The sequence below is a fragment of the Rhinatrema bivittatum genome, chromosome 2 (assembly GCF_901001135.1).
Source record: "Rhinatrema bivittatum chromosome 2, aRhiBiv1.1, whole genome shotgun sequence".
Lineage (NCBI taxonomy): Eukaryota > Metazoa > Chordata > Amphibia > Gymnophiona > Rhinatrematidae > Rhinatrema > Rhinatrema bivittatum.
In genome coordinates this window covers 553,100,439-553,115,119 of record NC_042616.1, presented here as the reverse complement: position 1 = coordinate 553,115,119, position 14,681 = coordinate 553,100,439, and the positions used below count along the sequence as shown (strand labels likewise).

Here is a 14,681-nt window from a genome sequence, read left to right as displayed (position 1 = left end):
AAATTAGAAATGGTCTATTTTGTCACCAAAATGGTAGGTCTATTGGAGTCGAAACAAACAAAAAACAGGGTGGACTTTCTAAGAACTTGAGTTCATTCCGGAGAGAATGCAGAATATCTCTTGCAAACTACATTAAAGAGAGCTGGCCTAGGAAAAATATTGGAAGGAAGAGTTGCAGGAGATAAAACAAAAAATACTCTTTAGCTTGATATTTAACAGTACATTTGCATGGATATTTTAAGAAAAATAAAGCCCCCATCTCTAACACCGGCAGGAAGCATCACCAAAAACTGTCTTTGTTTCTTTTGAGAAGTTCTAGAAACATCAGGAAACATTTTGATTTTACAATTCAAAAAGGAAGTATTCTTTAGTTTAAGAAAAAGCCATAATAACCATTCTCTATTAGAGTCCAAAACTAATGTCACCAACAAGGTAGCTGAAACAGAGGCTTCTTATTCAGACTTCTCCAAAAAAAGCCAAAAGGTTTTAGGGTCCATTGTTGATTCTCCTCTTGCTCTTTTTTTATATTGTGGAACATAATAAATCTTAATATAAAAGGAATGTTTTGTTCTGATATCTTTAAACATTCCATAAGAAATATCTTAAACAATCAATAGAAGTCATAGGAAGCCCAGGAAAGTTAATCAGCCACAGGTTATAACACAGAGAATAATTCTCAAAAAACTCCAATTTTTTTATGATTACTCAGATTATCTGTTACCTCAGAAATGTTGTACAGTTACAGCATTTCAACTTGATCCAGCCAAATCCTGATCATAATAATTTCAGATTATTGCTCTGTAACCTTAGACATTACTTGATCAATTTTTGAGGAAATAGAAGAAATTTGGGTAAAGAGAATGGACCCAATTTCATCACTGCTTTCCAGACCATTCAGTCCTATTCTGTTTTCTTTTAGCCAATTACCTATTTTCAATAGGACATTGCCTCCAGTTCCATGACTCTAATTTCCTGATGAGTCTCATGAGGGATTTTGTCAAATGCCTTTTGAAAAACCAGATACACTATAATCAATTGACTCTCCCTTGTTCACATGCTTGTTAATCCCTTCAAAAAAATTGAACCTATTTATAAACAAGACTTCCCTTTCCTAAATCCATGTTGGCTCTGCGCCATTAATCTGAGTCTGCCAGATAGTCAGTAATTTTGTATCTCAGAATAGCTTCTACCATTTTGCCCAGTATTGATGTCAAGCTTACCGGCCTGTCGTTCCCAAGATCATCCCTGGAACCCTTTTTAAAAATGGATGTTAAAATGGCCATATTCCAATCCTGTAGTACCATAGCTGATTTGAATGAGAAGTTAGATATTATTAGAAATAAATCTGCAATTTCAATTATTTTCCAGAACTCTGGGGTGTACAGCATTTGGACTCGGTGATTTGTTGCACTTTAGTTTATCAGTTTGCTCTAATACATCTTCTTGGTTCACCCCAATTTGCTTCAGTTCCTCTGAATCATCACCTTCAAAAAATGTCTCAAGCATAGGAATCTCCCTGATACCCTCCTAAGTAAAGACCAAAGCAAAGATCCTGAAGGCCAGTTTCTTGGACCTGGGCTTAAGTTCATCAGCAAAGAAGGCATGGAGCCTGTCCTTCCAGGCCAGAAGCCCTTCAGGTAATGACCTGGTGCAAATTTCACAGCCATTAGCATCATGATCCTACCCAAGGCAAATGTACCACACTTTGTGTTGGTCTGTGTTGGACACCTTTGTACATGCTTGGGACAAAATTTGAAACTGCTAGTCTCCTTTCCTGAAATAGCTAGAAAAGCTGTTGATATAAAAATCAAAAGAAAAAAAATCTCTCTTCATAGAAAAGATGCCAGTAAGAGAAAAAAATGATCAGAGACCTATTATCCCATTGAAAAAAATCAGATGAGGGACTGATCTGGTAGAAAATCGAAGAGGAAAATAAAACTTGAAGAAAAGCTGGAAAAATTAATAGGAAACTAGAAGGATAAAATAATAAAGTTTCTGGCTGAGGCTAGGAAGACAATTAGTACAAACACTAAAGAAAGAAATGGAAACTGAGACCAGCTGTAGAGTCACTGAAGAAGGGGAAGCTCTACATGTGCAGTAAAGACTTTTAGTCTGTAGAAGAAAGTTCTGGAAATTTCATTATGCTTGGTACCAGGCACAGTTATGTGATGTATTTTTGTGATATGATGAACCTGCTTATCTTCAGAGATAGATGAAATTCAATTAAAAAAATGCATTTCCTGTTTATAGCAATGGTATATTCTAGGCAAATGGGAACTCTCTGGATCCATTTTAGTTGGTGTTCCATGTTTAATCTTAGAATTTTTATCACCTAGTAAGCACCTTATCCAAAGTCTTGACAAACAAAAGGAAATGCCAAGTAACATATTAAATGATAGAAGAAAAGGATAAATAACCTATCCAGATTGCCCAGCAAGGGTTTTAGAACATATCAAGTGATTATAATTGGCTACCTATAATATTTATATCATGCCGAAAACCACTATGATCTTCACTTGGCATGACGGTATTTAAAATGGGAAAAAAACCCCAAACAAACAAATAAATAAATAAATAAAAAGATAGAAATAATTGCTGATCCGTGCAGGTTACCCCCATGCAGAAATGTTACACCAAAAATTACCACATTACCCCATTTTTTCATTTCTATCCTCTAGCCCCTAGGGGTCCTATAAATTTATCCCACACCCTTTTGAATTCCATTACCGTTCTTGTCTAAATCACATCTTCCAGGAGGCTATTCCATGTAATAATTACTCTTTCCATGCAAAAATATTTCCTGATGCTGTTCCTGAGTGCACCCCCGGGGGCATTATATCATGACCCCTAGTTCCATAGCTTCCTTTCCATCAGAAAAGGTTTTATTGTTGTGTATTAATATCTGTCATGTACTTAAAAGTGTGTATCATAACTCCCCCATCTCTCCTCTGCTCTAGAGTATACATATTTAAATCCTCAAATCTCATTTCATGTTTTTTTTGGTACAGACACTGAATCATTTTGGTTTCTTCTCTCTGGACTGCTTCTATCCTAGTCTATCCTTTTTGAGATACAGTCTCAAGAACAGAACCCAGTACTTCAGATGAGGCCTCGCCAATGACATTACAGGGGAATTATCACTTCTTTTTTTCCTGCTAGTTATTCTTCACTCTATGCAGCCCAGAATATCTCTGATCCTAGTCACCACCTTGTCGCATTGCTTTGCTCCTTTCAGATCAATCAGTGAAAGATACTTGGCATCCAGTAGTCAGGGTTGTTAATATTACTTTTGAAAAAAGAATCAATAAAAGATTATATGCTCAGTCTCATACAAAGTAATCTACTATGGATTAGTTTTAGAGTACACCAAAACCTGTTAAGGCTTCCTTAGATGTAAACTGAAAAGCACCATTGCATTGAATCCCTAGAGCCACATTATCCTTGTTTTGAAGAGTTGTATAATAGACATCCTGATTTCAAAGACAACATGGAAGAAATTGAGTTGAAGTAAAAAAAAACAAAAAAACTACTTAAAAAAAAAGAGAAAAGTAAAGATAACTTACTACACTTTTACACAAAAAAACCCTGATTATTTCTAGATTAGTTTGTACAAAAAGTAATCATCTATGGAATCTGTTTTGTAGAAAAGTAATCAGATTACAAGTATTGCAACTAGTTACTATGACAACTCTGTTAATAGTCTTGCCCTGTCTTTAATATTCTGGCCTCATTACTAATGTAATTAAGATCATTATCCATTATCTCTCTAAACTGTTTACTAGTCATTTCTGGTGTTAAAGTAAGGAAAAACCAAATTATAAAGTGAATTTTAAAAATTATTTATAATTTCAATTTACTCTGCTCCTCCTCAATGGCTCATTTACACCCCCCACCCCCGCTATATGTATTGATTTATTCAGCGTATTTATAATATGACTTTCTGAAAATTCACTGAAGCTGAAAATAACAGAATCAACATTAAAACATTATGTTACATCATAATTATATGAAAAACTCAAAACAATACAGGCAAGTGAAAGTTACTGTCAACACATAAATGTATGAAAAACACTTTCACCTAAATATTCAAAATTATTCAAACACCAAGGCTGAATTAAATAAATATCCATGGTAAATGAAGGAAAAGACCTCAGATTCCAATTACAATTAGCAAAATCACAAGAATCCCCATCTAATGATATAGCTGTTATAACAGACAGGGATAAATTAAGTTCAACAATGAACATTAGAAATCCATCAAAACAGACAGGGGGATTCCAAGATGGCCGTACTGGCTCGGCGTTCGTGAACTGTTCTGTCTGAGCCCAGTTTCTTTTGCCGCAATATGCCCCACTCTGGCAGAAAAAGAAGAGCCATAGAGCGGGGTTTACCTCAGCAGTCGCCTTCCTCGGAGGTTCGGGGCCCAATGGACATTCATTTGCACCGTGAGGGACTCACTCCGGGACTTGGCAAGCTGGAGGCAGATCGGGAGGCAGCAGAACGTGGTTCCCTCCCTGGGCTTTCCATCTCCTTTTCATCGGAGGAATGACTTGCCCCTCCAATCCCGCGGAGGCACGCACACTGAATCAGTTTTGGGGAGAAGCGGCTGTTAGAGATCTTAAAGACGCTACAGTGCCCTCTGATTCAGTGCTTTCTTCCCAAGCACTGATTGAAGATCCAGGAAAGGCGGGGGACTCATCTGTCACTGTTGTGGAAGGGCATAGTGAAGAATTAACTCCTACAGTGCCAGTCTACCAACCAGTAGAATTGGTAAGACCTTCATTAATAACCATGGATTCTCTATGGGACGCTATCCAGACACTTAACACTAACATTGCTTGTCAAATTAACCCTTTAGTTAAATCTTTTTCTTACTTGGATAGCTGTTTGAAACTAGTGGAATCACAAGTGGCTGATATAAAGGTAAACTGTGTGTCAAATAAAACAGAGTTGGGAAATATGGTGAGCTTACAACAGAATGTTATCAAGGAAAATCAAAGGTTCTCTTCAAGGTTGGAAAATATAGAAAATCAAGCAAGGGGGAAAAATCTCTGTTTTATTAATTTCCCTAAAGATCCTACAGTGGCCCCAAAAGAAATATGGAAGAGATATCTATTGGAAATTTTGAAGATTCTTGAAAAGGCTTTTCCATTTATTTCACGTATATATTAGTTACCATCTTTCAAAAAGGGTCCTGCTAATTCAAATGATATATCTGTGCTCTCATCAATCGTTAAGTCACCTTTGGATGTTACAGCATTATTGGAAACATCTCAAAAAGATTTGATTAAACCAGCCACATTGATAGTTTCCTTTTTGATGGAATCAAACAAAGACTGGATTCTTAGAATGTTCTTCCGCCACAGGTTGGAGCTCTTCTTGAATATGAAGATTCAGGTTTTTCCAGATCTTTCAAAGCAGACTCAAAAAAGGAGGAAGCAGTTTCTGCTACTTAAACCGAAGGTTTTGGAGTTGGGAGCCTTTTTTATACTAAATTCTGCCCAATAAACCATCACACTACTATGAACTCTTTTGAGACTACCTCCGCCACCGAGATAGAATCCCTTTTAAAGAAAATGAAGCTCTCATCGCACCCATACAATACTATCCCAACAAAATCCCTCCTGTCTGTCCCTAACTTAATAGCCCAACCCTAGCTGGTATCATCAACTGCTCCCTCACCCATAGAAATGTTCCTGATTCTTTAAAACAAGCCATAGTCAAACCCATACTAAAGAAACCGAATCTCGACCCAAATGATCTTGCCAACTTTCGGCCAATTTCTAATTTACCCTTTCTAGCAAAAATCTTTGAAAAAGTAGTAAACCTCCAACTCTCCGACCACTTAGAAAAACATAATATTCTATTCCCCTCCCAATTTGGTTTCCGCAAATTCTTCAGTACTGAAACTTCTAATCTCACTCATAGACTCTCTCCTCAAAGGTTTAGACAAGGGCCATTCTTACATTCTTGCATTACTACATATATCATCCGCTTTTGACACCATAAGCCACAGTATCCTATTAAACCGTCTTACCAAAATTGATATTTCAGGAACCCCCCCTTCGCTGATTTGAATCGTACCTAGATAACAGACTCTACAAGGTCAGAATAGGTAATAGTGAATCCAAAGCTATCCACCTAACTCGAGGCATTAGACAAGGCTTCTCACTATCCTCTACCCTCTTCAATATTTACCTGCTACCTCTATGCCAACTCCTCTCCGATCTAGGTCTTACTTCATTTATGCGGACGACGTCCAAATCCTTATTCCTATTACAGACTCTTTATCCAAATCCCTCAAAACCTGGGAAAACTCTCTCTCCTCAATCAACAATCTCCTCACTAACCTCAACCTCACACTTAATACTTCCAAAACCGAACTTATCTCTCCCCACCATAACACCATGAACCTCTCTGAAAAAAACTCCTACCCCCACCGCAAACTGATGGACTAAGTGGTCAAACTGGCTATTTCCTTCACACACGCATGTTTTAAAATCTGCTTGTGTAGCCGCTTAAAATTAGTATTTGGGCCAAATGTGAGTAGCATATTTAAAAAATGGCCCAATTATGCATATATATATATATATATATATATATATATATATATATATATATATGCGCATGCAACCCAACATGCTGAAAAAAGGGTGGAGTTAGGACATGCCAGGGGCATTCCGGGGTAGGGCCAATATTTACATGGTAAATATGAATTTTAAATCCGAAGCCCACAGCGCATGTCAGGCTGTTTCACGTGCTTATTTACTTCTGCTCTTGATGAAGTATAAGTCTGAAGAAAACATCTGGGTGAAAGATCTGCATAAACAGGGGGGGGTGCAGACTAAAGAACAAAGGGGTCTGGATGACTTAGAGATAGACCAGTCAAACTGATGGACTAAGTGGTCAAACTGGCTATTTTCTTCACGTACGCATGTTTTAAAATCTGCTTCCTAAAATCTGATTGTGTAGCCGCTTAAAATTAGGTGCACACATATGCGCGCTAGGTGTATTTTAAACAGGACCCTCGCACTTGCACGGATGATTTAAAATTCCTGTGTTCGTAAACTCGCACACTCATATGTGCATATGTGGGCGCACGTGCGCTCATTTTAAAGTTATCATTCCTGAAGTAATGACATTGGATGTACTTCATGTCAGACAATTATGGACAAAATGAAGACTGACCTCGCTTTTCTATTGGCAGCATGGCCTTTCACCTTACAGAACTCTCTGCCTGAGCAACTTTGGCCAAAAGACTTTAAAGACCTATTTAATTGTTCAATCCTTTAGAGAATTAGGTTCTAATTAAAGTACTTGATTAGAGAGTGGACCTGTGCAGAGTTTTGATTTTTATATTATATATATATTTTGTACCTTGTGTTCATATATGTCTTTTGTGTACCTTTTTGTTTTACACTTTTACTTTTGCATGTTAAATTGCGATTCGCCTCAAACAATTTCATGTATGTGTACACTTACCGAGCGCTGGATGAAACGGATTGCGATGGGGGACCCCTGTGAGGATGATTTTATGAAGATAAACTTCAAAAGTTCTGTGAGAAAAGTTATGCGAAATTTCTCACAGAGCTCCTAACTGCGAGGCAACTTGCTGCGAGGAAAAAGAGACTGAAGGGGGACCCCTGGTGGCTGCAGGGTTAGTGCCACGCTGAGCATGCTCAGTGTGCCAGTCAAAGTTCTAGAAACTTTGACAAAAGGTCTCCGTGACAGGGCTCCATCTGATGATGTCACCCACATGTGAGGACTACCATCCTGCTTGTCCTGGGATAATTACTTTTTTTTTTTTTTTTAAATAGTAATCTGTTATAAAAAAAGGTTGTCATAAGTCACCCGCTCTGCAACCCACAAATCACAAAGTGTAACCTTTATATGATTTATTATTCACCAGTTGATATGTGTTCATCAAAAACTAACCTTCTGATAATTATGAAGCAAAGCCCAAAGTGCAGATGCTCCTATCCGCTGTATGTTAGGCTCATCACTTTCCAGACAGGCAGACAGCATTATTACAGCTTTATCTAATGAGGGGCACAAAAGCAACGGGTATTAATTAATAGAGCTGCAAATGCAAGTACATATATCATGAAGAGATTTACAGTGCTAAATTCAGTAGGATGTGCTGCTGTATGTTTACTAATAGCCCACACAACCAGAATGAAATGAAAAATATAATTCATTATATAACAATAAGAAAATATGAAGTAAAGTAACAATAAGAAAATATGAAGAAAAGTAATAGTTTCATGTGACTGTGTTAAAACCCATGCCTCTGACTTTATAACACTACTATTATTATTATAACCCAATCATAAGAAAATCCAGCAGCACTTGACTTCCATTCCTAGATTACTGCTTATCTAACAAATAATGGTAAAACTTTTTTTTACTCTTTAAATTTATTTTACCAACTTAAAAAATGTTCCTTGTTGTGTTCTTCTTTTTCTTTGTTGTTCTTGGGTTACCATTTCAAAATCAAAAAAATTATGTATACATATGTTGGACATATAGTAAATACAAAATTGGGCTGATTTAGCACAAATTTGAAACTTGTGAGCAGTAGTGCCAATCATCTGTGTTTCAAACCTGGTTATTGTTCATTTGTGTATCCTTCATATACAATCATATATTCAAATTTTATTTGTTTCATATTTACTTACCTCATGTTTGGATCAGAAATGGCTGCACATCAGGCTGCAAACACTTAAGGAGATTAAGAACATAAGAACATGCCATACTGGATCAGACCAAGGGTCCATCAAGCCCAGCATCCTGTTTCCAACAGTGGCCAATCCAGGCCGCAAGTACCCAAAAACTAAGATTCCTTAGGAAATTTAAATGCCAATCGAGGAACAGGGTTTGAGGAGATTGTCTTATACAGTATATTTTTATTTTTTGATTGTGCAAACTGGTGGACTAAATGGAAAAACTGGGAATGTCCCTTGTGCGAGCATGTTTTAAAATTTGATTACATACACGCGTTAAAGTCCTATGGAAGAGACGCAAAGTAGGTGTGCTCGAGAACCTCTTAAAATTAGGAGCATACTTATACGTGGTAGGCATATTTTAAAACATACGCGCGCATGATTTAAAATTCAAGTACATGTCTACTCGCTCGCTGATATATGCGTGTATGAATGCATGTGCACTTGTTTTAAAATTAGCCTGTTAAACTGTTACAGGTAGTGCAGAACATGGCAGCTAGATTATTATTAAGGAAGAACATTTCTGATCATGTAACCCATCTACTATTCCAACTACAGTAGTTGCCTATTGAATTGGGCATCATGTACACTTCTGTGTTTGTTCTTAAAAAGGTGCCCAGGGCAAATTAAATGAAATATGATTTCCTCGTTAGATCACATCATTCTTTGCAACATGCTTAGGGATCTTCATTTTCAGTTTTTATTTCATTTTTCCTGAGAATGTATCAGTATTCATTATAAAGAACAAAAACAGGAAAAAGTCAGTAAGGAAAATAACTTTTTTTAACTGATTTTTCTCTCATTTTTTAATTGTTAAAATAAACACTGATAAATTCCCAGGAAAAAAAATAAAAACTGATAAAGAAGGGTTCTAAACAGGTCTGCTTATGATTCCTGGTTTAGCTGAAGAAAGACTATCTTCCATAAGACATTTGGCCTTTGCCATTTTTTTTGCAATTATGTGGAAAGTAATGCCAATTGAACTGCAACTCAAACTGAATTATTTCACTTTTCAAAAAGAAACCCCCCCCCGAAAAAAACACCCTTAAGGCTTGCTCGTTTGCTTAGGTTTTTCTACAACAAAGGAATGATACAGGTTGGTATTAAACTGATTTTTACTATTAGACAGGTCCTAGTGGGAGAATAACAAGACTGATATTCTGTGTCATTTGTCCGGATAAGTTTGGACTTTACTAGATAAAATGGCAGAATTTGAAAATGCTGCCACGCTGATTGGCTCTGAAATAGCCAGATAACTTTTTATCCAGCTATAAAGTTATCCAGCTAGCTTGGGGATGGGTGGGGGTATTCTGGGGCAGAGCTGACTATCCACCCAACTGGGTCATTCATCAAATCATGTTAAGGCCTTATCGCACGCATTAGAGCGCTAACACACGCGATAAATACCACAGTGCAAACTGCATATGCAAATTCAAAATTAGTAGTCAAGTGGGAGTAGTTTGGGCAGGGTTAATGGAAATGAGGGTCTGCTAGCGTGGTGTGTGATACAGAATCGCACACTATCGCGGGATCTAACACCGGAAATAACTACACCTATTTTTTTTTGCGGTAGGTTGAAAAAAGTATTTATTGCGGGTGATATCGCGGGCCGCAGTATTATTGCAGCAATGATCACGTGCGATAAAAAGTCCAATTGAATGGAACACACCTACCAGGCCTTCCTGGCCCAATAAAAACACCTGTTCTTACCTGGTCTAGCTTCCTAAAGTCATAATGTTTGTGGCAAGTGTAATGGTTTCGGCATACTGGATGCATCGGCAGGTTCGCCACAGACAATGACAACTGGAACAACAAGCTGAAGAACCAGCAAGGCCAGTTCCAAGCCCTCCTAGGGAAGTCCCTGCACCACCTCCAGAGCCAGGGGCCCTGCAGGGTGGGGGCCCAGCCCAGAACCTGGCATGCAAAAAGCCACAGCACAGGAGATATAGGGAGCGTATCTTTCCTCCACGAGCATCCTTGCTGGGCATGCCAGAGGACTATGTGGTTAGCAGGTATCACCTCAGCTCTCGGGCTATCCTGGAATTATATGAAGAAATTCGAGGGGATCTGGATCCCATCACAGAAAGATCCCATGCTGTGCCTGGCCTCACCAAACTGTTGGCCACCTTGCATTTCATTACAAGCGACTCCTTCCAAATGACAGTAGATGTAGTGGGGGGAATGTCGCAAACCATGTTTTCACGCTGTCTGAATCAGGTCATCGAAGCAGTCTCTGACCGCATTATTCGCTATATAGCATTTCCTTGCAACAGGCAGGACTTGATGGACTTGAAGAGGGGCTTTTATGCCTTCACACTTTCCCAATATTCTGGGAGCTATTGATGCACTCACATGGCCCATGTCCCACTCTGTGAGAGGAAAGAGACATACCGCAACAGAAAACTCTCACACTCCATCAACCTGCAAGTGGTCTGTGATGCTCAAATGTACATCCTTGACGTGGTGGCCAGATTCCCAGGAGCCGCACACAATTACTTTATACTTAGGCAATCGGGGCTATTTGACAATTTTGAGGACGGGCTGCACAGTGACGGCTGGCTCGTAGGTTAGACACACAATTCTTTAAATATTCCATCTCTGGATCCAACAGAAGAAAATAAGATAATGCATAAATGTTGGCAAGTTAAATGTAAGACATTGATAAGACAGGCTAAGAGAGAGTTGAAAAGAAGTTGGTCGTAGAGGCAAAAACTCACAGTAAAAACTTTTTAAAATATATCCGAAGCAGAAAGCCTGTGAGGGAGTCAGTTGGACCGTTAGATGATCGAGGGGTTAAAGGGGCACTTAGAGAAGATAAGGCCATCGCAGAAAGATTAAATGATATCTTTGCTTCAGTGTTTACTGAAGACGATGTTGGAGAGGTACCCATACCGGAGAAGGTTTTCATGGGTAATGATTCAGATGGACTGAACCAAATCACGGTGAACCTAGAAGATGTGGTAGGCCTGACTGACAAACTGAAGAGTAGTAAATTACCTGGACCGGATGGTATACACTAGGGATGTGAATCGTTTTCCATATCGTCTTAACGATAGAAATCGTGTGGCAGGGCAAAAAAATCGTCTTAGGCACGATTTTTTAGTTAAAAAATAGTTAAAAAATCGTTTTTTTCCGATTAGTGCGCACTAACTCGAGTTAGTGCGCACTAACGGGAGTTAGTGCGCACTAACTGGGAGTTAGTGCGCACTAACTGAAAATGATACAATTTGACACTTTTCAGGTCAGTTTAGGAATGAATATGTATTCCTATTGGCTGCCCTCTTATTTATTCATGTTACCAAGTTTCCTACTGACAGTATATGGGGGATGGGAAATGGAAACAGTTGGTAGCTTGACAAAACAAGTAATGTGATCAGTCAATGTGACTAGAACTTGTGCCCTAACCCTGATACCAGGGGTATTGTGATCTTCCTGCACACAGTGCCCTATCCCTATTAATACCAGGAGTGTTGTGATCTTCCTGCACACAGTGCCCTATCCCTAATACCAGGGGTGTTGTGATCTTCCTGCACACAGTGCCCTATTCCTGATACTGGGGGTGTTGTGATCTTCCTGCACACAGTGCCCTATTCCTGATACCGGGGGTGTTGTGATCTTCTTGCACACATCCCGGTATCAGGGATAGGGCACTGCATGCAGGAAGATCACAACACTCCTGGTATTAATAGGGATAGGGCACTGCATGCAGGAAGATCACAACACTCCTGGTATTAATAGGGATAGGGCACTGCATGCAGGAAGATCACAACACCCCTGGTATCAGGGATAGGGCACTGTGTGCAGGAAGATCACAATACCCCGGAGGAGTGAGGGTCAGGCAGCTCCCCCCTGTCTGTGAAGCCAGCCTCTCACTAGTAATGCAGGGAGGGAGCTGTCTCAGACTTCACCATCCTCTCCCCCCCCCCCCCCTCACCCCACACACCATTCACTAGCTGGGACATGGGGGAAGTCAGGAGTGAGGGTCAGGCAGCTCCCCCCTGTCTGTGAAGCCAGCCTCTCACTAGTAATGCAGGGAGGGGGAGCTGTCTCAGACTTCACCATCCTCCCCCCCCCCCCCCCCCCCACCCACACACCATTCACTAGCTGGGACATGGGGGAAGTCAGGAGTGAGGGTCAGGCAGCTCCCCCTGTCTGTGAAGCCAGCCTCTCACTAGTAATGCAGGGAGGGAGCTGTCCAGACTTCACCATCCACCCCCCCCCCCCCTCACCCACACACCATTCACTAGCTGGGACATGGGGGAAGTCAGGAGTGAGGGTCAGGCAGCTCCCCCCTGTCTGTGAAGCCAGCCTCTCACTAGTAATGCAGGGAGGGAGCTGTCTCAGACTTCACCATCCTCCCCCCCCCCCTCATCCACACACCATTCACTAGCTGGGACATGGGGGAAGTCAGGAGTGAGGGGTCAGGCAGCTCCCCCCTGTCTGTGAAGCCAGCCTCTCACTAGTAATGCAGGGAGGGAGCTGTCTCAGACTTCACCATCCACCCCCCCCCCTCACCCACACACCATTCACTAGCTGGGACATGGGGGAAGTCAGGAGTGAGGGTCAGGCAGCTCCCCCCTGTCTGTGAAGCCAGCCTCTCACTAGTAATGCAGGGAGGGAGCTGTCTCAGACTTCACCATCCTCCCCCCCCCCTCACCCACACACCATTCACTAGCTGGGACATGGGGGAAGTCAGGAGTGAGGGTCAGGCAGCTCCCCCCTGTCTGTGAAGCCAGCCTCTCACTAGTAATGCAGGGAGGGAGCTGTCTCAGACTTCACCATCCTCCCCCCCCCCTCACCCACACACCATTCACTAGCTGGGACATGGGGGAAGTCAGGAGTGAGGGTCAGGCAGCTCCCCCCTGTCTGTGAAGCCAGCCTCTCACTAGTAATGCAGGGAGGAGCTGTCTCAGACTTCACCATCCTCCCCCCCCCCCCCTCACCCACACACCATTCACTAGCTGGGACATGGGGGAAGTCAGGAGTGAGGGTCAGGCAGCTCCCCCCTGTCTGTGAAGCCAGCCTCTCACTAGTAATGCAGGGAGGGAGCTGTCTCAGACTTCACCATCCACCCCCCCCCCCCCCCACCCCCACACCATTCACTAGCTGGGACATGGGGGAAGTCAGGAGTGAGGGGCAGGCAGCTCCCCCCTGTCTGTGAAGCCAGCCTCTCACTAGTAATGCAGGGAGGGAGCTGTCTCAGACTTCACCATCCTCCCCCCCCTCACCCACACACCATTCACTAGCTGGGACATGGGGGAAGTCAGGAGTGAGGGTCAGGCAGCTCCCCCCTGTCTGTGAAGCCAGCCTCTCACTAGTAATGCAGGGAGGGAGCTGTCTCAGACTGGTATCAGGGTTAGGGCACTGTGTGCAGGAAGATCACAACACTCCTGGTATTAATAGGGATAGGGCACTGTAAGAGATGACTGTAGTAGATTGAATAAAGATCTGATGTTTCTGCTCTCCTCACACCAAACAAAAACAACACACAAGCAGAGAAGCCCTTCTTACAAAGCTGAGCTAGTGAGTTAAGTAGGAGGAAAAGTAAACATACTGGTGCCAGTGTGGCTACTTAAAAAATACACTTACCAACAATCAATTACATATATTTGAACTGTGTACAGTTCCAGCCAGGACCACCTTTCTAAAATGCACAGTGATTGGCAAATTCAACATGCACTAGCATTTCAGGTGCCTGCTAACAAAAATAATAAACAAACAAGTTCTAGTCACGTGAGTGCTGATCATTACATTACTTTTTTTGTCAAGCTTCCAACTGTTTCCATTTCACATCCCCCCAACCATATTGGTAACATCAATAGATAAGAGCACAGCCAGCCAATAGGAATACATACATACATATTCATTCCTAAGTGACCTTTACTGACCTGGGAAGTGTGAACACTTTGTTTCATTTTCTGTTGGTGTTCGTTAGTTTCCAGTTCCATTTCCCATCCC

The 14,681-nt window shown here is 41.1% G+C and overlaps 1 protein-coding gene across 3 annotated transcripts in view; it reads right to left on the bottom strand.

Annotated features, from left to right (window-relative positions):
* The window catches only part of RTTN (rotatin), a 685,521-nt gene that overhangs the window by 41,756 nt on the left and 629,084 nt on the right, over positions 1 to 14,681 (bottom strand). For all 3 annotated transcript variants that reach the window (XM_029590899.1, XM_029590897.1, XM_029590898.1), the window contains one exon: positions 7,936 to 8,039. In XM_029590899.1, coding sequence (XP_029446759.1) covers positions 7,936 to 8,039 — 104 coding nt within the window. The remainder of the gene's footprint in view (positions 1 to 7,935; positions 8,040 to 14,681) is intronic.